General features: G+C 38.8%; 1 protein-coding gene and 1 long non-coding RNA gene across 2 annotated transcripts in view; one reads left to right on the top strand and one right to left on the bottom strand.

Moving 5' to 3' along the window:
• Positions 1–205: 205 nt before the first annotated feature.
• LOC139619939 (uncharacterized) lies at positions 206–6,731 on the top strand. Its single transcript, XR_011690700.1, has 3 exons — positions 206–500; positions 6,279–6,471; positions 6,635–6,731. It is a non-coding gene; the product is annotated as an uncharacterized lncRNA (long non-coding RNA).
• Positions 3,540–26,940, bottom strand: part of hs6st3b (heparan sulfate 6-O-sulfotransferase 3b) — a 61,901-nt gene continuing 38,500 nt past the window's right edge. Inside the window, exon 2 of the mRNA XM_071474998.1 lies at positions 3,540–8,358. Coding sequence (XP_071331099.1) covers positions 7,590–8,358 — 769 coding nt within the window. The 3' untranslated portion in view covers positions 3,540–7,589. The remainder of the gene's footprint in view (positions 8,359–26,940) is intronic.

Genomic DNA, 26,940 nt, shown 5'->3' on the forward strand with positions numbered 1-26,940 from the left:
TTTACCTGTATACTCATATCGGATGCATTAAGTTGATTTTAACTTTTAAGTTATTGTCAATAAAGTGGTCATTCTATAATTCTATCTCGTAACACCCCCCCCCATACGGACGCAAAGTGGTACGATCCACACGAATGCCAGTAAGCTAAAAGGGCAAGGGTTTGCTTGTTACCAAGGGAACAGCAATAAAACCATGTGAGATTTTCTGGATTAGTTTAATGACAACACGCTTTCACGCACATACAAACATCAAATCAACGAAATCTAACATATAAATCTGACAAAGAAAGTGAAGTCAAAATTCTGCCAAATCATTTGCGTTGTAAATAATAGAATAGCCCATGTGGCCCTTGGAGTTTTGTATCCATATATGAATTGATGCTAATGAAAGACTTAAAGAAGATAAATAAACTTGTATGATGATGATAAGAGTCAAATGCACTAACAGTAGCTTAGCCTCATAGGTCTGCTCAAGGTCACATAAGATGGATGCTAACCAGGTAAGATGAGACAGGGAAGGTGAGAGGGAGGAAAAGGGAGTGAGGTTTTTGTTTAATAACATACCTCTGTACTAAACATAAAAATAATATTATGTTTGAAGTTTATGTTTAAAATTTGAATGCTATGAGTGGCATGTCTGCAATATTTATTTAGGGAAAATGTTTAGTTAATCAGTCATTTAATAGATTAATTTAGTAATTGAACAAGGTTGTGACCTCCGTGTTCACCGTAATTAAAAATCACTTTTTAATTATAACTTTTTTGAAATAAAAAGTAACACAATGGTGGTGAATGTAACATTTTATCCATTCCATTGCTTGTCATGAAATTATTTAGCCTCTATTAGAGCTCATTAAACACACACACACACACACACACACACACACACACACACAACCAGCTATGGCTAATTGATTGATGCTCTCCTTTATGTTTCTTGCGGCTACCTGGGACGACAGATTTATCTGATCTGTCACACTGACTTATCTCTTCAGCTAACTGGAGAAAAGTTACCATATTTCACCCTTGAGGGGAAATGTCACTGTCAGAGTGAGTCAGACATAACAAAAGAATGCAGCAATCCATGCTTTCGCTCCTTTGACCTGAAGACTGTTTGTTCACGTATTTTGTTATTCACACTGTATTTGGTATTATGTGGCTTTGGCTGGTATCACATTCTTTTTTTCTTAGACGACATATGCATTTCTCTAAATCTTCAAAATCTTCACTTCGACATAGGTTTGGATTATTTCTCAGTTGTCTTCTCAGTAGGAGGCAACTTTAAACATTAAATCCTGTGCATGATCAAATCACACCATACTTGGAAAGTCATCTCTAGTTGATACAATTTTGTCCCTCTCCAAATAACACAAACCATTTATGAACTGAACTTTTTGACTACCTTTTCCCAGTTATTATTAAAACTATATTGCTATAATAATTACTTAAATTCTAAAACTTTTGCTCAGCACAATTAATTATTGAGAGCAGCGCTCCTATCTAGTGGTAGAAAATTGCAAATGAAAAATGAATCAAAGGAGAGCCGATTTTGTACATTTTTCTGTCTGTCTGAGGAATATACACGTAGGAGGCAGGGTAACGACTTCTTCATTTATTTCCAATTATTCTTGCTGTTAAAATGTCATAGGGAAAACTTGGGAAGTCTTATGTGTTTGGAGTTAACGGCCAGTTGAGTAATTAGGGGAAACAAAAAAAAAAGGTAACAATTCCATCTTATGGCCAGTAGATGTCAGTCTTCTCTAAAATATACTTTCACAAATAGCCTATTTTGCACCCCAAGGCTCAATATGAGGGAGATGTTTGGCCTCAGAAACCGGTTATGTGTTAGATTAGTGAAGCAAGCTGTATCAGATTCTGTGCTCACTAAAGGTATGCATTGTGGGTAAATAGATGACCTGCATGTTGAAAATTAGAATCAATACACATCAGTATTCATTCCATTCAGTCTTGCTTGTACCGTTCTCAGCTCTGAGCATCTCTAATGTGGCAGGACTGAAGACTAGTTTCACCAGGCCAGCTCAGCCGGGCTCAGAGGGACAAAATATATGTGAATGTGAACTTAAGTATAATCAAATGCAAAGCAAATACTTTCATTTTAATTAAATGTAGTTTCACACCAAGGACACAGTTTTCCCTGTTATCAAGTATATGGCACTGTTTTTCACAGTCTTTTTTGCAGGGCAGAATTGTGCAAACACTATTGTGATTCAAAGATAATGATAGATCTGATGTAGTTTTTTATTTTATTTTATTTTATTTTATTTTTATTTTTTTACCATTTTGTTCTGTTGTTGAATTTAACGGTAAAAACACACCAGAATTCTTATTTTTTTCCCATAGTCATATTGTAATATGTAATTCTGATATTTTCCTACTAAATGTTTTAAAACTTTTTTTTTCCCTCTGGGGACAAGCGTATGGTATCAGGCACCAGATTTTGTGCTGACAATACAAGTTCAGAAATAGATAACTGTCTTCAAGCAATGCTGTTTTTTTTTTTTTTTTAATCAAGTTATTACACACATCCTACGGTTAAACATGATAATACAGTCATACCATCTGGGAGGAAATGACTTGCTGCAGTTGTTGGCTGAAATGCTGAGCTAGCCATCCATACTGTACAACCTGAGGGGAAGCAGAGGGTTGTGTATACCAGTAGATACAGAGCTGTTACTTAAACTGTATCTTGGAAAACACAAGGTTATTTCGATATAAGCACAGAGGCACTTTGTTTTAATGGTGAGGGAAAGTAAAGGTACTTTTCTTGAAATATTATGGCACTTATCAAGACTGAATCAGTGATCTCATAACAGTAACACAATCAGTTTATTGCATTTCACTGCTTTTCAGGGTTTAGGTACCATATCCCTTACATGAAAGGTTTTGCTTATAGAAAGCAAACATGTCATGTCATCGCCGTATACTATCTTCACTTAAGAAATCATTATCTTGCCTATCGGAGTAAATGTCTATATATATAAAAGCATCATATACCAGTTTACCTTGTTGCTTATTCATATGAGAATAAATTAAAATATTCAGATGAATATGCACTCTGTAAGTGAGTAGAACTGGCTTTTTTCTCAGTCTGAATCTACATTCTGATTAATTACTTTGTGACATTTTGCAAGATGAAAAAGTATCCGCAAAGCAGTCTGGCAATATGTTGTGTCTCACACTGCGAGGACACAATGTTCTACAGTTATTCTTTTGATTGGTTGACAGATGTAAGTAAAGTACAGTCAACATTCAGTAATCAAACAGCAATAAGGTGTAATATTAGTGTCATATTTACCAGGTTTAGCGATGGACTGGTATCCTCCCTCTGTCTTTCCCGATGTATGCTGGGATAGATTCCAGCCTCCCACACCCCGATGGGCGGATATAGCAGACAGATCTATCTTGACTATATGTCAACAAAATCTAGTCCAGCATGCATGCATTTGCTTTTTTAAAATGAACTGTCAATACAATAAATATCTAGATTGAGAAAAAAAAAGGCAACACACAGCATGGTGTCATGACCATTCAATGCATTTATTTCTGATATCTTAAGCAGATTTCACTCATTTTTTCAGGTCTAACAAGAAAGATGGCAGATTAAATATTACGCACCAAAGGCTTTTAGGCTGTTCATTTCATCACAAGACTTTTAACATATACATAGAAATTCTTACACTAAGAAAGCTCTCTTCCATTATCACTGAGGTGTTGGTAATATTTTCCGTCAGGCAAAGCCATTCTTTAGCAACAGCTGAAATCATATAAATAAACAAATAAATACAGATTAATCAGCTTCACGGAGAAATGCGATTTCATGGAGTGGCAGTACAAGTTCATTGAAATGCTCCTTTAACAAAGTGGCATGTCACTCTTCTGGGAATGGCAGTTAAATTTCAAGTGAAAATCCATGTTGGCTTTCACATTATGTACACCATAATCTGAGAGTTTTCACTCCTCTCACTTGGAAATTGTTGGAAAGTCTTTTAGGAAGCAGCTTTGCTGAAGCAAATATTTAGAAATTACAAATATAAGAAGCCAAAATTTTTAACGGCAAACTCTCATTTCATTTATTATTTTTTAGTAGTTAAACTATATTTTTTGTGTTCAGACATGAAGAAAGCAGAGAGGGCTGATACAGATAAATCATGGTTCAGAAAGTGACAACTGTAACTGGGAAATAGACCCCAACCTCTGGAACCTTTTATTCATGAGTTGATGGGATCTCACCCTTTAAAAGTGAGTTTTCTATTTACACATTGTTGATTATGCTGAGGCAATGAATGCACAATTAATGACTTTAATTTAGTTTATAATAATTCAGTGATCTTACACGCACGCACGCACGCACACACACACACACACACACACACATTACATATATAACTTGGGTTAATAGCACATTTACAACACTATAAGAAGTGTTTCATTAGTGTTTCATTAATAGCTATGTGGCACTTCTACTGCTCATGCAGTGCTCATGCCATCTGTTACTGGGGAACATTGTAATTCCTACAGCTTGTCACACAGCAGTGAAGCATGTCGGTTTATTAAAAGAAATTTCCAAAATAAACGGCCTTTTGGCAATTTCCATTTTAAAATGAAATCTCCTCTGGTCCAGCAGCAATAGAATTAGCAGTAAATGCAAAACAGTGTATATGTGATTGTAGAAGTCCTCAGATTTATTTTTTCTTTGTCTGAGTAAAAGGAACAATATAAGAATGAGCAGACATTTAGGCAAACTAGTAGGAAAAAGACAAGCGTTACTAATAACATAAAAATGATAGCTCTGTTCTGTCCCCGTCTGGCCAGGCCACTGCCAATCAAATCCAGTGGTTGAAAGTAACTAAGTACATTTACTCAAGGACTGTACTTAAGTAACATTTTCAGGTACTTGTACTTTACTTGAATATTTGTATTTTATGCCACTTCATACTTTTACTCCGCTACATTTCAGGGTTTTTTTTACTTTTTATCTCACTCCATTTATTTGACTGATATAGTTACTTTACAGACTACGATTGCACTGAAAAAACATATGATATATTTATAAAATACAACACTTTGTTGAGCTTAAACCAGTGGTTCCCAATGTATTTGAATTGTGATCCTGAACAGAAAACAATGCCCGGTTGTTAACAGTTAAAGCTAGCTCCACCTCGACCAGCTACAACAATAAAATGCTGCTTACACATCTAATAATGCCACATACAATAATATGCCAGTCCCTGAGCCCATTTTACTGCACATCATATATTCTTACTTTGACACATTTATTCCATACTTCTACTGAAGTAGGACCTTATGCAGAACTTTTCCTCGAAACAGAGTACTTATACATTGTTGTATTGGTACTTTTGCATAATGACAGGATCTAAGTACTTCTTCCACCATTGATCAAACCTGATTAAAGGACCCCCCCCCCCCCACACACACACACAGTCCTGGTGATGTGAGCTTTTTGAGGGTTAAAAGTATTATTATTCTCAAACATAAAGGTTCTCATTAAGCAGAATATATACATTTAATTTAATATCACTGGATACATCAGCATATAAGCAACGTGCTTGTATGTAAAATTTGCAATATAACCAACAACTGTCAAATAAATGTAGTGAATTTAAAGTACAATATTTCCCTATTGGAGTACAAGGATGAAGTAGCATAAACCATTTTATTACTAAGGTTCATTGTAATACTTTACATGGCAAGTATCCCAATTTACAGATTTTGTCAACATGCTGTTGCACTGCTACATCACAAATGGCACGACTACACGAACCTATTCTAATTTATACACAGAACGATTCAGGATTCAGAGCTGAAGCTGATAGCTCCACTTGAAACATTTGATCGAGTGTTATCAATGTGCTATACACCTCATCTTTGTTCTGCCCCATCCACCCACACACTCACCAAGCTCATGCAGACATAAGTGCACCAATACAGCTCAAACAATCCAACCGGTATCCATTCAACTCATTCACTTTATCAGTGGATGAGCCACTCAAACAAGACCAAACATGGGCGATTCCTGAAAATGAAACAAAACATCTGAGGTATTTTATAAGTAACTGCAATCAGAGGAGAAACATGAGAAATCACTGCAGCAGCAGCTATATGACTTCGGTGTTGACATTTAGTGAACATTTAATTTGATAAGCAGGGATTTTGAGTGAATATGAGATAAGAGGCATAAAACACATCACTAACGCTTATTTAACCAGATAAAAGCAAGCCCTCTGTCATCCTCACAGATTGCCGTGCTGATTGGATTGGAGGGACCGGAAGCTATTGGGCAGAAGAAATGACAGACATGTTTTATTTCACAATTATCTACTTTGAGGCTGGTCTTTGTAGGCTGGCACTCTGCTGGCATCAGAGCGCTTTCGCTGGCCACAGTGCAGTGGCCGTCAGCTCTGCAAACATGTAAAAGCAGTCAGTGTGACGGTGAGTGGCATGAGAGTCGAATGCTGATCATCTCATTTACAGTCGAGCCGCACACCAGCCGCACTGACACATTTCATCACCTGCACTATTTACCAACTTTTTTTATCTGCAACCCACAACTTCCAAAATGAATTACTCACAAAATATGCTTTTCTCATTGCAGATCTCATAAAGAAAGAAAACAAAACAAGACAGAATGTTCTACTAACAATATTGGGAAAGCCTGAGGTTATTTTCTTCAGCAGGACACCCCTCTGACTGGCTTTGTGACAATATGTTGTCTTTGGGAGAGGTGATAAAATCTGCAACGTATTGCACTTAAGAAACAACACTGTATACATTGCACTGCAACCAAAATATCAGCATCTGTCTCTAATTTGGTTTCAAGATGGGTACTGCATGCATACAACATGGTCTTTAGACTGGGTTTCAATGGCATGAAATATAAACAAATAGATATACTGTGTTCTTTATTCACTTTGGTTTACAGTACTCAATATCTTTTGGAAATAATTATCCTTAATTGTAAGTGGAACGTGGACCTGTGACATGCAACCATGAGTTCTTCTACAACTACATCTTTCTACCAGTCGCAACAATAACAAACGACTTCAATGTCATTCTTAAGTTTTGCAGTGAATGTCAAAATTAAAAGAAATGCAGTCTATGGCAGCTTCTTTGATTTGTTTTTTTTCCTTGCACCTCAGTTCACTGTCTTTTTCATCAAATGGTAAACAACGAAGGCAAAAATTAAATGACGAAAAAAATATATAAACAGCATTTAAAGATTTAAGACACCAAAGGGCACTCCAAGGCAGAGCTGCTGTGAGACTCACAGACTTGGCAGTTTTCGTAAAGAAACAGCAGAGCACTCGGATCACACTGAAGCTGAGAAACAGATAGATGCAGGAGACAGAGTAATGGTGAGACAGAGAGAGAGAGAGAGAGAGAGAGAGAGAGAGAGAGAGAGAGAGAGAGAGGATGTGTGTGCGTGTGTGTGTGTGTGTGAGAGAGAGAGAGAGAGAGACAAAGTAAATGTTTAAAACTAGTCTGTGAGGAATCTCCATCAGGTACTCTCTCTCTCTCCCCTACTCCTCTCTCCATATGGGACCAAAGCTTCACCAGCGGGCCACTTGGCTTGTGTAGTCCTCAGTGGTGGTGGGGAAGTCACCATCAGTCCCCTTCTCGAGACCTCCTCCCCCTCTCCCGCCTCTGCTTCCGCTCCCTCTGTGCTTGGGCGGCCACGGCCTGCCCTGCTCTCTTTGCTCCCTCAGCCAGCGCCTCTCCTCGCGCCTCTTCAAGCGCACCTCATGGTGCTCCCTCTGGCGGGTGAACTGGAAACGCTGGAGGAACAGGTCTTTCGCGTACTCATACAACTGCACGTCCAAGAAGTTGAGCTCCTCGATGCGTCTGCGCACGGGCTCGCTCAGGTCCACGTTGGCGGCTCGCGTGCTGTTGATCTGCGTGAAAGCGGAGATGAAACGCAGGCTGAACGTCCGCTCAAACAGGTACTGCGTCTTGCGTTGAAACTCGGTCAGGCCGTAGAAAGCCATGTTCTTCAAGTTGCTCATGGCGCTGCTCAAAAGGATGTGGTTACGCTGGCTCTCGTTCATGGAGGACAGGTTGTAGCAGCCCACCAGGCTCAGGTCCGCCAGCATACGGACCTGCCGGTTATTGGCCAGGTTGGACGGGCAGTTCATGAACTCTGTCAGGGTGACACCAGACCAGTCATCCCCACTGTAGCAGGTGGGCAGCTCGTCCTGGGTGGGCGAGCGTCCATCACACATATGGAGGGCGGTCTTCCATGTGGCTCCGCGCTGGACGTGCTTCCACTCACTCAGGTAGCGGGAGACTGGGTCGCGCAGCATGGTGATGTAGTAGAAGTTCCTGCAGCCAAAACAAACACAGTTAGAGAGCTGTGAGCACATCATCATCACAGAGGGCTGCCCTGTATTGTGCTGACAGATGGTGACTTTTGTCTGTGGATGAAACTTCAAGGTTGAATGCTAATTGGCAAACTGAAAGTCTCACTAATGAGATCGTTATAGAATGTCTATATAGTGCCCTTGAAAATTGAAACCTCGCATCATAACTATGATTTCACAAAACTGGGCTAGAACAGTTTCCTTTTACCCAGATTTCTCCCACCTGCCATCATGGAGAATAATTGGGAATTAAGCTGTGATAGTAACCATTAGACATAGAGGAAGTGTGTAAAAATGACCCAACTAAATCCCCAACATGTCACTGCTACAAAATAATGAGGATTCTGGATTTGTACCTCAAATCTGCAGCACTTCTATCTATCCTTAAACAGCCACTCACAGCAGCGTATTTTGCAAGAGAAAACACATTTAGCCGGCGTTTTGGTGGTGAGCACTGTCCTTATTTGTACGCACCACTATCTCTCCCCCTCGGAGCGAATATGCCGAGGATCATTGTTAAAGAAAAGTCACTGGACACGAAGTTAAACGAAGAAGCCTAACTTCACCAGTTAAATCTGATATAGTTTTTTTGGCTGAGGAAGTGAAGCGGCCAGTTTCTACCGTAAAATGAATAACAATACTAAGCCACAAAAACCTAACAATATCCAACAACAGCAAGGGTATGGATCATTGATTCTGAAGTTGATATTTTACTCGAGAGTGAATCTACATCTGCCCTTGATGCCCAGATCCACTCTGCTGAATCACAGGTATGTCAAAGTGCATTCTGATGGAAAACAAAGACTGGACAGGTGTTAGCCAGGTAACAGGTCCTCTCCTCAGATGAAGTCCCGTGAGTGCCATGTGAATATTTAATGATGCGACCCCCCCCCCCCCCCCATCCCTAGAGAGCAGCCTGGGCAGATAAAGTAGAGTGTGGCACTGAGATTTCACACTGACTCCAAAGCTGCTCTCAGTGCTGCATCAGTTGCTTCAACACAGCGAAAACATCCACATAGACTCACCCAGAAGTGGAAATAAAAGAGCTCCACAAACACCCCCACCCCTCTGCTTATACTTGCTTGTCCTTCAGGGTTGGATTCTGAAATTGTGCACTAGGAATACAGAATATTTTGCCACAACTTCATTCAAGATGTTTTTCTTGTATTTGTATCTTAATTACTTCCTGTTCAATTGTTGTCCTTAGTTGTCCTGAAAAATAAGCTGTACGCACTCAATAATAAAAACACTGATTACTTAATGGAAATGATTAGAGGCTGAGTCTGCTACACTCCTGCGTATGAAGAGTGTGAAGGTTTTAGAGCTGAGAGAGTCAATTGGATGATTAGTTGATCAACTACAACAGCTACTTTGATAAGTGATTAATTACTTTGATTAGTTTTCAAGCAAAAACTTATATTCTCTGGTTATTCCTTCTCCAATATGCGGATTTACTGATTTTATTGGTTTTATGTGATTGTACATTCAGTATCTTTGGGTGTGGCTTTTTTTGTTACCTTTTAGAGACTAACAATTAATAGATTAATTGAAAATTTTAAACATTTGTGTTTAATTTCTTTCTTTCTTTTCCCATGAGCAACCAATTTCTCTAGCCCTAAACAAGCTTCTACTAGTTCCCTGCACCTTAACCCAAAACTTAACACTAGTTTAACAAAGTGAATGTACCTCTGACCATGCATATGAATGGTATGAATGAAACATTTTCTTTGATATCACTCAAGCATAGATTGAGATGAAAAAAACAAAACAAAAAACAAAACAAAAAAAAACTACCATAAACAGAAATATGTTTGGGTGTATTTGTGTGCACAAACAGCAATATTATCTGTCTGTACCAAAAATGTGCCTTGAGTTTATTGAGATTTGTCCTAGCACTGCAACAAGAATGCCATCACTGACAATGTTACCCAGTGTGAGTCAGGCATGAAGCTGTGATTAGAGCCCTGGTGGCAGCAGCTGTATTCTGGCACTTGCTCCTGGAGTTGGCTTACTGCAGATACATCCTCATTAGACTGTCTGTGGGACATAAACACATGCAGCAAGTGTTGTCTGAGTGCACTCGACAGCCCAAAGGTCAGTTGTGTGCACCATCAGTGTCAAAATGCATCAGCATCAACGGGCCTGTGGAGCTGTCTTAAGGAAGCTTTCCCGGAGTGATACAGATGGCTGTCGAAGAGGGAGGGGGGCAAGCTAACAGGCTCCTCTTACCTCTGGCCTGTCTCATCATCAATACCACCTCTACAGTTATTTCACACTCACTATCAAAACCACTGTGAGAAGTTTACTCTGTGATGCTGCTCTCCAGGAGATGTTATTGTAAAATTTACATACAGCAGATACCATCGGAAGCAGCTTTGATAAGACCTTGTAATGTCGCACTGTTTTGTATGGTAAGGCTCTGACAGAGCCACAACCCTTTGCCAAGATTTTCTCAGCCTATTTTAGTGCTGAAGTCGAGAACCTGGCTGAACTCAGTTAATCATGGATCAATAATGGATAGGAGGCACATCACAACTTATCCTACCCCAGAATACTCATCTCCACAGCAGCAGCACCAGCAGCCGATCTCCACTGGAGCACAAACTAAATAGGGGTCATTAAACAGAGATGGAAGAGGAATTCGAAAGTATGGATAAAAATGGAAACTAAAGCAAGGAATGATGAGTAGAGCAGATGAAGGAGCGGCTGCAGATAGGAATACTAAAGCATGGTGTAATTTAAATAGATGCAGTTAATGGATATGGACAGCGTTTGATAAATGCAGGCATGAAAGACATGTTTGATACATCTGAAAAATCAGTCAATACAGCAATATTAGAGCAATTTGAGATAATCTTTTTCAGTTGTAAGCTCAATTCTCTTAACAAATTACTGAAGAGCTACTTTAAGCATCAGGGAAACAATTTAACCAACTACAAATCTATACTTCTTACAAATTCTAAGCAGGTTTTTAGTGTGTTTACTGGAAAACTGCCAAAAAAGGTACACTCAAAACATTCAGTGTGCTTACATAAAAAATCCTTAATTCTTGAGTGTGCTGTTGATAGACACTATATTTCCTTAATATGCAATGGATGATGGATGGTGAAATAATTTCAGCAACACCTCAGAAGACAAAAGTTTACCATTGTCAGAAAAGCAGCTCAGCATCCTAAAGTCACAGCACGATTGCCTTTACATATCAGATAAACTGCAAATTTACTTAAAGCAAAGAGCAGATTAGTAAGCCGATATCCTGCATAGGCTTCTATCTGAAAATAAAGCATATTGCAGAAGTATACATGCAAGCATACACTTGTACTGTAAGTAGTATGGAATTGGGACACAGCTTGAGAGTCTACAGCTGCGCTAGTGGCTCTGTGAGGCTTCGAGCCGAATGCGAAAGCCAGCATGCTAATTAGCACTAAAATCAAAGCACAACAGATGTTGATGGGAATGCCATTATAGTTTTACTGAACGGATAAAATGTTTGACCCGATGATGGTACGAACTGAAAAGTAAGAGAATCGGGCTATTACAGTTCATGAGGCAAGAAAAATGTTCACTTTATGGTGACGCTGGATGAAAAGTCAGGGGATCAACAAAATCATTTTAGGATTCATTCTTTGGGAACCATGAATAGCTTTACAAAATTTCATTGCAGTCTATTCAATAGTTCAGCCTGGACCAAAATCACACATTTCCATCACTACAGAGCCACACCATTAGCCTAGCTACAAAACAACAACAACAACAACAACAAAAACCGTCAGGTCTGTTTTGTCACTAAAACACTTCTTAAACCCGTGCAACACAAATGATCAGCCTGTGCACTGCATTTTATCCCCAGCACATATCAGTGCAACAGGCAACTGGCTTTTAATTGCCCACACTTAGCCTCAACGACACGATTGTAGCCCACCGCTTCTCCCTGATTGCAGGCTGCTACAAGGGACATTGTACTTTCAGCCTGAGCACATGGCGTGTGGAAGTGGATGAACCGAATCCTCTCATTAAGACATTCATGTGTGGGAGTTGGATGCTGTTGCAGGTGACTGAGGGTGGCCTGGACAATGGGAAAAAGCAAAACAATATGTCTCTCTGAGCTGGGCACAAAGTTGTTTAGAGCAAAAGCAAACACAGTGAGCTGTAAATAAGTAAAGACAAACCATGTCCCAGTACAACAGTGAGACTGACTGATGTTGGAATGTAATATGATAGACACAGTGTGTGTGCGTGTGTGTGTGTGTGTGTGTGGTCTTTTTTGTGTGTGGAGTTTTCTATAGACTTTGAGCAGTACATTAAAACCTTTAAATCTCACACTGTCACACTGAGAGAACTGTCACATTTAATGTCTATTTAATTGTGTTCTGTTGTTTTAATATTATTTTGACTTATATTCATTTTAATATTCCTACTGCATTCCTGACTCTTAATCAACTTCGTTTTACATTGCTAGAGAGTTTGGTGATCTTTAGTGGCCATAGTTATTATGACGTGAGCTAAAGAGGAAGTTAGGTGAAGTAATATAGACTGATCAGCATGAAATCCACTTACTGGTTTAAAACCAGTTACTGTTTTTAATGGATACTTTTGAGACAAATACTTATGACATGATTCTTACGGTTTGAAGTTTTCTAGTAAAAATGCTACTGTTAGTAATTTACCCTACATTTAATGTTGTATTTTTTCATATTTCTCTGAATATATGACATAGCCCAGTGCAGCTACTGCAGAATTGTCCCTAAAAACATGCTAGAGTGCATATTTCATGTTGCTTTACTGACAGTATGTGAGTCAGTATATGAACATTCAGTACCTTCACTCCAGATGTAAAACATACCAGCCACTGAGAGAGGTGCAGGGTACAGTACCCCATGAGAACGGGGTATTCCTGTAATTTTGCACCTCACTTAACTCCTGCCCTTTTCCCCACTCCGCTTCTCCTCCATGTCCTACAGACATTTGTGTTCCCTACGGATCCATAACCTTCTTTTTTTAAAGGTTGTCACATTAATCACGCTGCTGATTTCACTCGTCAATCTCCCCCTGCATCTCTTGTGTTTATCTCTCGCTGTGCTGTGCATCGTCTCTCTTCACTGGCCTCCACTGAGGCACTGCATACAAACAACCATCACTCTCCTTCCTCACTCTTTGTTTTATAGACTTTTCCAAAAGACTCTTCATTCAGGTAAATCATGGTAATGATAAGTGTTGATGAGACAGGAAGGCAACATGGTGATAGTCTGATTCTATCTCAACAAACAGTTTCAGTCTGGTATAGCTTTGTATTTTCAGATCTGAAATCAAACAATAAATAAGAACTCAAGCTGCCTCTGAGGAAATATTATTAAAAACCATGGTGACCATGGACGATGGAGTGTATTACAAAACAGGTTTACTGAGTGCACACAGACACTTTATATAACCCTGTTTCCTTGAAATTGTGTTTATACACTCCAAATTTGCAACATCAAATATGTTCTGAAGGAAAAATAATGCCGATCATATTACATTCACTATTAAAATAATGATATACTGTTCTTAATTTACGCAAAAATGATGATACTTAATTAACTTACCATTAAAAACGTGTTGAACATTATAAATATGTCTAAGAAGTTCAAACAGGCAGTTACCAGGTTGTGTTGTCCCTCAGACATGATCTAAGCCATACATTTGATCAGAGTTATTTGTTAGAAGTCAACAGCAGGCCTGAAAGGGAATGTGGTTATGCCAGTGGCACTGCCTTCAGCTAAACTACCTCAGCTCTCAGTGAGATGGCCCCAGTGCTCCCCCTTAACCAATAAACAGCTGTAGGGTTGCAACACAAGCACTTCAAAAATACACAGGTGTATGGATGCACTGTGCATATGAGTACCCCTCATTCAGTATGTATTACAGTTACAGTGTGGAGCTCGGCTCCATGCAGAGGTTTGAAGCACAAAAGTCAACGTAAAGGACAAAGAATTCTAGTCTTAAGAGTTTGAATGATGAGGTAGAAATGTGACTTCATGATGCTACAAATAGCAACAAGATTTATAAATGTGAATGAGATAAATTAAATATACAGTGTAGTCAAAGGGTGACAAGTCATTCTAGCCTTCGAAATTACACATGAATGTGATGAAAGGCTGAATGATTTCCAGTGAACAGTAACCGCAAACTTGTGGAGAGTCTTAAAACTCAACACCGAAGTCACCCAATCCACACATGCCAAGTGATCTGTGCACATACGTCTAACGATGTGTAAATAGATGCAAAAAGCTTCACACATTTATTCAGGATTTTCAGATGCAAATGCTATCAGCTAAATGAACTTGAAGGTAGAAATATACTGTATATAAAAAAAAAGATATTTATTCGAGTTGAAATTAATTTATTTGTCAAATGATTTCATATTTGTTCAAATTCATTGGTATTTGTTTGTGGCGTGGACAACGCATTTGAGAACGCCATAAATAACCCACAAATCGTCATGCACATTTGTAAACCTTGTTTTTTCTATTTTCAGATGATGTAACGCTTACTGAGACAAATATCTCTTAATATCTTTCCATGAGCGTGTCCCTGAGTATTGAAGGGTAAGATATTACGGCCATGTAGCCTGCGTGAGGCTCCATTAATACTCCCCTGCTCCTAGTCAAATCTGAAACGATTGCTTTGATATCTTTTTAACAATTTCTCACATTAGGCCAAATGAATGAAAAGCCTTCCAAAATGATGTATGCCCACATCTAATTCGGTATTTTATTTCAAGATCTAATGCACATGGTATTGTGTCTATTATTCTAGGGAAAAGCAGGACCAGTCAGATCAAAGAGAACAATCAGATCACGGCTCTCAGAGGAAGTTGGAATTTACAGCCTCCTGAGGGAAAGAAAGAAATAACCTTTTAAAAATAAATATGTGTTACCTACCAGAATCTGCAGCCCTTTATTGTATTTTATCAGTTTCTGCTTCCGTAGAGCCAAGGACAAACCATGTCAGACTGAACAGCTTATCATTTTTAGGTTAGTGTGTAAAAAAATGACATTGTCTTTTTAACATTTAACTAAACACCACAAAACATTTATTTGCCCTGCATTTTACACTATTTATAAACGATACAAATACATCATATCTCAGTGAACAGCTTCTTCAACTGATTTTAACAAATGCAGAGTTTAGTATATTAAACAACACAATGACATGAACTCATTATTTATTTGTAAACCGAGAAACCTTAAATAAGGAGTCAGCTGCTTCATTTACTCCCTCCTCTCATTTAATAAAGATAGTACATCAGGTTAGAAGTCGAAACTACCTACACATCTTGACAGGTATTGTAGCCAATTTGGCGTGATGAAAATAAAAGTCAAACAGACCTCACGGAAATGTTGCTCCTAACTAATATCAAATATTGCAGCCCCATTTATTGAGGAAATTAGTGTTTGGAGCTGCTGTTTTATAGTGTGAGGCTTCACTAAAGTGCCTCTAAAATCTACTGAGACTTTCTACATGAATGGGATGGAAGTTTTAATAGAGGGGAGGACTACCACACTGAATCTAACCTGTTTCTAGTTAGAGGCAGGGTTTTCATCACTTGAGTGAGAGAAAAATCAGGTCAGGTTCAGGTCCATACATGAGATGAGGCTTAATGCGTGTGATGACTCATTGGGTTATGTAGACAGACTCGCTCGACATGTCTAAGCTTGCCCCTGGTTCAAGTTATGTAAGTGACAGATTGTATCAGTACTGACCAAGTAGAGACGATAAGAAAGCCCATGTGCTCGTGTGGAACTGGTATAACGAATGAACAGCATGTACATGATATTAGAAATTCTTGTCACATCTGAACATTAATCAAATGATCATAATTCAGTGTTCAAGAAAGTCCTACTTACATTGAATACTTTCCTACAACATGTTGGAACATGACTATGTCGTATATTTAGTTTACCGGTATGTTAAAAAAGAAATACTGTTGGGACCCTGGAAATGTATATTTTCTAATTTGTAATGTTACATTTAAGTCAATAAACTAACTTGTGGCATTGTTACAATTAAGTATGGCTGAAGAACTTTCTTAATATTAGCATTCTTGCTATTGTTGAATGTTTATATATAGCCAGCATATGCTATTTTATTTAGCCATCAACCAACCAGAAGGGCCAGGTATTTTGCCAAGACATAAATGCAGCATAATAGTTGTTGTGGCTTATAAACAATTATACAATGGTCCTAGGGTTAATCTTTTTCTTTTTTTTCTTTTTTTTTTTGTATGTTCTGATGCTGAAAAGCAAATAAGCAAAACAACTCTTACATTTTGATGCTTTAAACTTTAACTCCTTTATATTTTAGAGGAAAATACTGAAGAACAATAACAACAGAAATACAAAACCAAAGAAATATACAAGCAAACAAAAAACGACTTAACACAATGCTTGAAATCTTTCCTCAAACAGCTCCAACATTAAAACGCTGCTTACAAATTGATGCCTCAATAATAATAGTACTTAAAATATATACAATGTAATGATATAACCTCTTAAAAAGGCGCGATTCTGTGTAACGAATACTTTTACTTTTCATACTTTAGGTTTATTTTGCTGCCAAAACTTAAATTCAGTAAAATGTCATATACAAGACTTTTACATCTGTGAAAAAGGAGCTTGGGCAAGAGGCTGAATTAACACCAGAACCAGCACCAGCTGTCAGAGCATCAACTGGGAAAAGAAGTCAGTGGATAGATGCAGAAATGTCGAGTAGGACATTCTCATCCAAAGACCAATGATATAATGATCAACAGAGATGGGACTCGAGACTTAGAGAGAGCAGAGTGACTTGAGACTTGACTTGAGACTCAACTCGAGATTTGGAACTCGTGAACAATCTTTACTACCTTTGTGTTCACAGACATCTGTTTATTTGTCAGCAGGATTACACACAGAGTACTTAACTGATTTTCTATGAAGTCTGGTACATGTTGGGCATGGAGTGGCTAATGGAGAGGCACAAAAAGATTCCTGGTGGGTTAAACCTGTTGTTGGGCTGCAAGGGCATGGCCATCATCTCCCTCATGTCTGCCTCCCCAGCAAACTATGTTCAGTTTGGTCGTGCACAGCAACAGATAGGAGCAAAACCACTGAGTGAGTTCAGGACTAGAGCTGGCAGTGAGTCCAGTTAGTCCAGTTGATTTAACGGGATAATGTCATATAGCTATAGATGTTTTCTTCTGTTGCACACAAATTAAAGTACTCAGTACTAAGAACTAAGTCTGTATGATTAGCTCAGATACGTGAAGGATGTGAAGGAAGAAAATTTGTTAAAATTGAATTGTCTATTGTTGTATTTACCATTGTACTGCCCAGTCTGAATATCTAATCACACACTTTACTAACTGATACAGAGGAAAGTGTAAAAAGATAATCCTATTTCACGTACTTTTCTACAAATCATCATATCTAATTTATCTTCTGTTTACCACATGATTCCTGTGAAGTGTGACACTGGGTGTATTATATGTGATGGTGTTTTGGAGGGCCGGTCCGAGTCAAACGTCCCACTTCTGTCTGTGGCTGTTTGACATTGGCCTTTGTGGAGCTCTGGACTCTACTGGGCACATTTTGTGTTTTTTTTTTTTTTTTTTGGCACATTAACATTAATGAAATGTCTGATGAGCTGAATGTCATTCCCTCCCTTATTAACATGTATAACTATGTAGATAAAGGAGTACTGCAGTAATGCAGTACATGCTTTGAATTCCTCGGATATAACAATGCAGTGCTCTAAGCAGACTGGATGGCAAGCAGCAGATGACAGGATGCTGATTACAGAGACTTGACACTTGACTTGGACTTGCAAAAAATGACTTGTGAGCATCTCTGAACAGGGGTTATGATCTCCTTCCATATATGGCCGTCTGTTGTTATGTGTCATATATTCCACACATAGAACACATGACGACCACTGAGCCATCTCCATGACATCCGGACAAACTTCCTCCGCTAACCTGTGGACCTTGAGGTGACATTATTTTGTCAGATATCTTTTCATTGTTTTGATCCGTTTGCCCAGAAGACTATAACTGGCCATTTACCACAAGGTGAGAACATTTTGTGCTATTTTGTGCTGGACAAACAGATATTTCTAGTCTGCACTGATGCAGCTGTCAGACCACAGCAAGTGTAAAAAGTAGAGAAATGATTTGGGGATATTTACTCTTAGAAAATATAGGAACCAAGTGATATCCCATGCTGTCACTGTCACAAACCTGGCTGTTTCTGAAGATGTTTCAGATATTACTCGCACTGAAGGAATCATCTTCTTCAGGATACCAGTGTCAAGCCATTCTTGATCAAAAGGATACAGCAGTATAGAGTCTGACTGTTTTCGACATGAACTGTAATGACACGGTTGTGTTGCTGGTAATGAATCTGCATTTTGTTCATTACATTTGAAAGATTTTCCAGTAGAGAGTACTGCTCGGCTTCGTCATGTGGTCGTCAGTGTGAATCCTGATGCAGCTGCCCGTGGCCCGCAATGTGCCAAGGAACATTTAGTCGTCTACTTTACATTCACAGTCTGCAAGGCTTTCATTTGCACAAAAATCACCGCGTATGAAGGCAATTTAGCTCTCTCATTAAAAAGACATAAAGGCCTCGGAACTTAATGGCATCTCACAGTAAAAGAGTGAGCCTTTGGAGTTTTGAGATTACATCTTACATCTTGTCACGCAAAATAAAAATAAAAAGTAGAAGGGCTGGTATCACCACAGTTTGAGCGCAAATGGCCAACGGTACAAGAGAATACTGAAGTACAGAAGTACTCAAACATTCTGTGCAACTGGTTAAAGTTTATTATTGTTGTTATTTTGCTACAATTACTATTAATAGTTCCAGGCAGTTTCAGTTGTACCTGTGACAGTACATATGCAAATAAGGTGTTTTAGTCAAATAACATCTACCTATTTTGAGTTCACAAACTGTACCAGTGACTGTGAGCTTAACCACAACCCAGCATGTTATCTTTCACTTCACCTTTCTCTATAAAATCTATCACATGGGAATAATGCAGTGTAGTGCAAAACAGCAATTGGATTATAATTAATCTTGGTTAGTACTATCTTTTACCACTTTAAAGATGTTACAGCAAGTGGTATGCAGTTAACCTTGTGAAAAAAAAAAAAAAACCCTGAGTGCTGCACCATACACCATGAGTAAAGATGCTTAAAGAGAAATTACTTCTCCAGGTAATGACTTCCTCCATCCCTGAGGTCTTTAATTTCAGATTTCAGCGGTCATGAAAAGTGACACTGATATTACCAGTGGTAAGGTGATAGAGACCGATGGGGATTTTATCAGTCCACTTTATGAACTGTAGCATTACGTATACCCTTTACTCCCAATGCAGAACGATGAAGCTATTCACAATATGATGCTGTGATAAACAGAGCACACAAATGGGGTGTGCTTTGAACATCAGTACTCCAGGTTTGTTTCAGTTGTTCATACAGTTGTTAAAAGGCTTCAACATGGGATTACGTGGCAAGCTCTTGCCTTCACTGTGTCTCTGGTGAAGAGATGTCCTTGGTCTGTGAGACCATGTGCGTTATTCAGCATGCAAGGTCTCTGCGGTGCAGCTGTACATCTCTGCGCTGTCCCGTTTTCTCTCAGACAAGATGAGAATGAGACTGGAGACATGCATTATTTGTAACTGATACCATTCCTTAATGGTGTCTGCGTTCCCCCCGGCAGCCCATAATGGACCGTTTTTGAGGTTCTCGGCATCTTGTTCGGCTTTTTGATGGTGACGGAATGGGGACAGTGGGTGTCACCTGGGAAGAAACAAGAAGAACGATGGGACCTTTCATTTACTTGTCAGGAAACTGGCATTGCTAGCACTTGACATGGTGTGCATACAGAGAGTGCTGGTATAAGGAGTGGCAGATAACAAGGGGAAAAAAATTGCGCCTTAAAAGGGAAACATTTCATCCTTTCTTTTACGCTACAGAAACAAAGGATAACAATGTCACATATCAAGAGGAGGAATTCATGGCTCATTCATCAAATAATTGTCAGCACTAATACTTATAAAAGAGCCCTGCAGTAGGAATCCATAAGATTTGAATGAAATCCCCTTTTTTGATACTAGTCATGATTTGCTTTTTTATCACATCTGTATGGTAGTTTTCTTTGTGACTGAGTAATTCCCATGATTCAAATAGCAATCATGCACAGGGAAGGTTCACACACAGGGAATGATGTATGCATCTAATCCAGCGTTACTGTTTTTAATTTTATCTCATCTCATAAACATGTGGCGGCTTTTATTGTGAAATGGTCACAGGAGACAGTGTATTTGCCACTGAGGCTATAACGCTAACTGTGATTGCTCATCACAAATGCTTCTACAAAATGAGACTACAGACATTTTTGGCATTTTTACATCAGAAGATTACTTTTAATTTTTTCCAGAGGCAGCAGCCACAGCAGGCTGTTAGATGAAGAGTTGCAGGCAACAGGCTGCACACCTCCAACATCTCAGCCACGTGACCAACCTTACTGAGGTGCTGCTGCTGCTGCTGGCCTAATCAAGCTGTGTGCAGCATGAAATCAGCTCACAGTTGCAATTACTTTTCTGTGATATTGAAACAACCTATGTTTAAAGGAAACAAACAGCACCTGCTCTTCTGATTTATTTTTGACAAAGTAGCTGCTCATGCGCATTTCCTGTAGTATTAAACTGCACTTGCCATTAACCCTGGGTGTCACCGCGTCACTTGGGCCTGAACCAACTATTCCTTAGTCTGTTGGTTTTCATAAAGTCAAGATTACTACACAGCAGCTCACAGAACAACCTCCCTGAGCTGAGACACAAGAAACCACTTTATGGATGGTAGCGATGATAACCAGAGCCACATAACAACCTGAACACAGTGAGTGTGGAGTGAAGTCTCAGGTAGCTCGATGCTGTAACAGAATATAATGTCGTTAGAGGTGAAATCAACACACACTCACTGTTCAGACACGAAACACCCTGCAAGTTTTGTAATCACATGCCTCTCTGCCTGCATACTCTTTGTGACATTCATGCACCATGCAGTCTGACACAAAGGTGCCTGATTCACAGACATAAAATGTAACCTTGCCGCAATGAGCAGCAGTATAAAAACAGCAGCATGTTAAGTGGAAAAATCTTAACTAGGTGCAAGACCTAAATAACAAGCTGTATCCTCTGAGAAGGATGAATAGACCTCTGGAGGAATCAGCTAAGGATGCAGCTCAGGAATGGCACCATCTTCATTCAAATCTGTGTGGCTGCTTATCTTCACTGAGATCTGTCGTCTCATTTCAGCTCCTGGGAAAGCACCTGTTTGACCTCCTCTGCTTGTCAGGCTGCAGAGAACAAAGATTTAAGTGGCAATAACGTCGCTGTGCTGATGCAGCTACACAACTGTGTTGCAATTATAATAGATCTCATACACGACTTTCTAAACTTTATTCATCTTTACTGCCATGTAAGGACTTCTAAATGTGCTGTGTGGATACTCGACAGGGAAAATGACTGTAAGAGACAGTTCATATGTAAGAGACAGCACAATAACTGGACAAGATATGTATCAAGTATAAGTTGGACAAGTAATCTGAATGTCCCTTTACATTGGCAAGCGACTCCCTGCTGTCCTAACTGCCTCTCTATAATTTGAAACCAATTAGACACTGTAATATGACGGCTCTGCCTCAATTACCATGATAGTGGAAATCCTCCTGTCTAATTATGCTCTGCTTTTAATCTTTCTCTTTCAAAGATCTCTTCAACAGACAGCGGAGGAGGAGACAAGGCGTGTACTCGCATGGTCTCTGAATTAATAATACAGACAGAGGAGAGGCGCAAGTACACACACTGGCAGTGGAAACCACAGTACGTGTCACATCACATAACGCAGAGCTGAAGACACTGAGAGCTTTGCATGCCCCCATGAGAGTCTTATGTCTCTCCAATGTTTCCACTCACCCAACTTCAGCTCAACAGCTTTTCGTCCACTTAGTCCCACACCATATGCAGTTCGTGTCCCAAAAACATTATTCAAATTCAGCGGGAATAGTATTTAATCTTCATTATGGAGCATACCATCATCATCATCATCATCAGCTTGGTTGTTGGAGTAATACAGTGAATACTGAGGTAGCAATCACTGGTTGGTGAGTGAAAAAAAAAGGAAGGATGGGGAATTAATTAATGACATTTTCCACGGGCACAAATGTAAAACTACTATCTAGTGATACTCCTACTTGGTAGTTTGCTGTTATTGTATCTCTACACACAGATTTAATTCACTCTAGAGACATGGCTTTGGGATGGAAATGTCGGTCTGTTCTTCATTTTGGCCCAAAATGAAATATGTCAGCAACTATCTGATGGCTTGCTATGATATTTGGTACAGGGCCAGAGAGGATGAATGCTAAAGACTGATTTTGTTTTTCCAGTGCCACCATGAGGTTGACATTTTTGTTTTTAAGTGAAATGTCTCCATAACTCTGGGATGGATTACCATGAAACCTGTTACACACATCTAGGTGTACTCAGCATGGATCCTAAGCCAGTACATTCAGTGATCCATTGACTTTCCATCATTTGCCATTGGTTCAAAATAAAAAAAACAAACAAAAAAAAAAAAAAACTGTGAAGTGCAGCCTCAGTTTTTGGCTAATTAGCACAATTTCACATGCTAACATGCTAAACTAAATGGTAAACGTGGTAAACATTATACCTGCTAAACATCAGCAGTTATGTCACTGAGTGTGATATTAAAATTTAGCCTTAAGCACCGCTGTGTCTAAGAAGCTCACAGAGCCGTTTGTGAGGCTGCGTACTCTACTCATGAAGGCTTGCTAATTTGAGTTCAGGTTAAACCGAACCCCCCCCCCATTAACAAATGTTTTGGGCCCTTGGGGGCAGGGCAACAACCTGCAAACACAACACAACACACAATATTATCACCTTATAAAACTGATGATGCTTATTTACACATCTAGCAGACACAGAGCTGTAGCAGTGATGGTGAGCCAACCCTGCATGCTACCTTTCACTACAAAATATATCACACAGGCCACCTGGTAAATGTCAGTGCAAATCCTCCCTCCTGACTTGGCTCTTTAGCTGCAAAACACCACTATGTTTACTACATGGCTAGTTAATACCTTTGCCTGTCTGTTGTTTGGTACTGAGCAGGTAGCATGGATTTATAAGACTCAACAAAAAGCAGTTAATGTGAGTGATGTAAAAAAAAAATTTTTTTAATTATAACGTGCTATAAGACACTAAAATGCTGAACAAAAGCATTCGATACATTGCTAAGTTAAACAAAACATCATCAGTGGAGCTTTAAAGGAATAATTCTACATTTTGGGAAATGTGCTTATTCGCTTTTTTTCCAAGAGTAAGATGAGAAGACTGGTACCACTCTCGTGTGTCTCAGTTGAATCTGAAGCTACAGGTTACAAAAGCCACCTGCTAGCACCTCTAAAAATGAATTAACACATTACATCTCGGGGTCTCACAGTCTCCACTGGTTGCCTAGAAACCTTACGTTGGCGACCAGTCTCCAGGAAGTCAATGTGCCCGTCCAAGAAATACCATGGTCATCACTCTTCCAGATTTGCACATGTGTACTAGGATTGACAGAGGACATCAGATAATATTAGGGATTAATAATAACAGAATACAATACAATATTACATTACATACTGTAGTTACACTAAGTAACTGCTTCTCTCAGTCAACTAGACCAGTCAACTACACACTCCGAGTTAATAAGCTTTAAATCAATAAAGCTGACGGGGACAGTCTCCAGATAATTCATACAATAACTTCTGCAATCTGAGGTGCTTTTATGCTTCCTGCCTATTGAGCCAGACTTATAAAGTTATGATGAATACATTTAATCAAGAACAGTGGAGCTGGTGCTGATTTTATGACACTATGGTTTTACCAGATGAAACTGGGTGGTCTGCAGCACTGGGCTTTATTTGAACTGTATTGACCAAGAGCTTATGACCTCCGTGAGAAAGAGACTGTAACACTACTAATAAATATTTTCATGATATTTCATTATGCCATGGTCAATATAGCTTCTTCTTTCAATAATCACTTTTTTGCAGCTCTTCCAAATTGTATAGTAGCTGTTATCGTGATACATAAAAGTTGTAATTTCTTTTAATGCACATTTCTAATGGACCGACTCCTCTGCCAATTTAGCTGTTGGCCATGTTGGGTAAATTGAGGGAAAATTGATGTGGAAAAATTTCCCAGCACTAAAAGGCCTAAGACTGAGTTGGCTCTATTTTTGCTTGATTCTCCCATGTGTCAGTAGTAGTAGTAGTCTTTGGACATTGGACTTATAAAGATGCTGCAATTCAGTGTTTGAACCAAATTGTCTTAAAGACAAAGTCTCCCCGAACATCCAGCCAGGTGGGAGCTGAAATTTAACAAAGCGAGTGCCTCTTAAATATTAGTGTGGCTGAGAGAGAGTCATGTAGATGAGGCAGATTATCTAACTTTCTGAAGCTCATTTTAGTCTCTGTTTGGCACAGCGGATCAGGCCAGCAGCATTGGAAAGGTTTTAACAATGACTATAATCCCTGCCCTGCTGAGAGGAGAGTGTGTGTGTGTGTGTGTGTGTGTGTGTATTAATGCAAGACAGAGAAGAGGAGGAAAGGATGTTGGAAGAAAATAATGGAGAAATAGATAATGAGAAGATATAGTGAACATTTATGGTGTACAACTTTGTTCATTCACATTGATAAATCTAGTCTATTACTTGATTAGTCAATAGCCAAAAATCATTTAGAAAATCGACACATTAATTAATTATTCATTTAATGTTTAACTGTAGGGATATATTATATATATATATATATATATATATATATATATATATACAAAACTCAAATATGTACATTACAGCACAAAATACAAACAAACAAACAAACATTCTCTTTCTCAAATTTTCAGCTTTTCTTCGCCTGTGATAAGAATGAATGTTTTTTTTAATTCTTTTGGTCTGTTGTTTGAACAAAACACGCAATTTGACTTGGGATGTTGTGATGGACATGTTTCTCCATTTCCTGACATTTAATAGGCCAAAGAATTAATTTAGAAGTAATAACCAGATTAAGTTGCAACACTTTCCTTTAATTCCATTTAGCATTGATAATGAGTAATATATAAATTTTAAAATGGTTTATTGATGAATTTATGAACTACTTCTGTGGAGGCTGGTTTTTAAACAGATCATTAATGACAATATTGTAAAACACAGTTGTAATAATTAAGTATAGCATGTCTTCATAGGAGAAAGTATAATTGGTTACAAATACTTTATATTAATAAACACTGAAACACATTTTTCTGTAGCTGTTTATAGTGTGATACATAATAGAGGTTGAGGTCGCCCACCATTCGAGCGAAGTGGAGCAACACGCCAGCTCTGCCTGCTCTCTTCAGCATTCATCGATACAGCTACTTATTAGTCTAATGAGCACAGTGTTCAATGATATAGTGGGGCTACTCCAAGCTCCTCAGCTGCGCAGCCACCACTGGATCTCTGCAATTCTAGTAGAGTTTTTTGCCCCACAGTTCATATCTTGGTTTGCTTTTATCACTAATATGATAACTAAAGTGTAAATTATTCATCACCGATCATTGCTCTCGTGTTTAAGGAACCATAGCTGTGATCAAAGAGTGATGGTTTCTGTCAGCCTTCTCTGGAAAGGCTTGCCTGTGAAGAATGATCAAAGGCCACTCGTGTAAACACATTTGTCCCATACAGTAAGCCATCACCATCAACGCTTGGCCCTTTTGTCAGGTAGAAACTTAAAATAGTAATAATATGGCTTTAGCTACAAACTGTAGCTCGTGTGCAAAGGAGGGTGGGTTCTCCCTCGCTTCCCATGAAGGTACAATTACTGCAAAGCAGATACATTTCATTGGTGAAACAGGCATTGCTAATAGCTGACTTAATAAGGTGTTTTTATTGAGTTGTTGTCAATTGAGAGTAAATTGTGGAAAACATCATCTTCTAAAACATATTGTCCGAAGATTGTAGCTTTACATTCAGTAAATAAAACACTGAAACGCACATCTGTGATTCATTCCTTCGAATTTTCTTTGAACGTAAATGCCAACAAACTGTGTTCTCTGATTAAACCTTAAACCATAAACCTGAGACAGCACAGCTAACCCTAACCTACCCCCCAACAATGCTCCCAGGATTAGTAACTAGTGAATTACTGAATTTACACCACTTGTTAATGAAAAAAGTAATCAGATTACTTTAATGTGCTCTGAGTAATGCTCCACAGCCCAACACTCATCTACAAGATCTACAACTGAAAAAAAGCTTTTACATTTGTCATTGCTTCATTTGTTTGCCAATTAAGCATCACACATAATTCACACATGTTAAATCATGGGTTTTAGCAGCTATCATAAGAATGCTAAGTACCTGTTCAAACTCTTCCCAGTGAGGACATTTCACTTTACGCTGCAGATTAAAAAC

The sequence above is a fragment of the Trachinotus anak genome, unplaced genomic scaffold, assembly GCF_046630095.1.
Source record: "Trachinotus anak isolate AG129_WGS33_773 ecotype Australia unplaced genomic scaffold, CSIRO_AGI_Tana_v1 ptg000001l, whole genome shotgun sequence".
In the NCBI taxonomy this organism is placed as follows: Eukaryota; Metazoa; Chordata; class Actinopteri; order Carangiformes; family Carangidae; genus Trachinotus; species Trachinotus anak.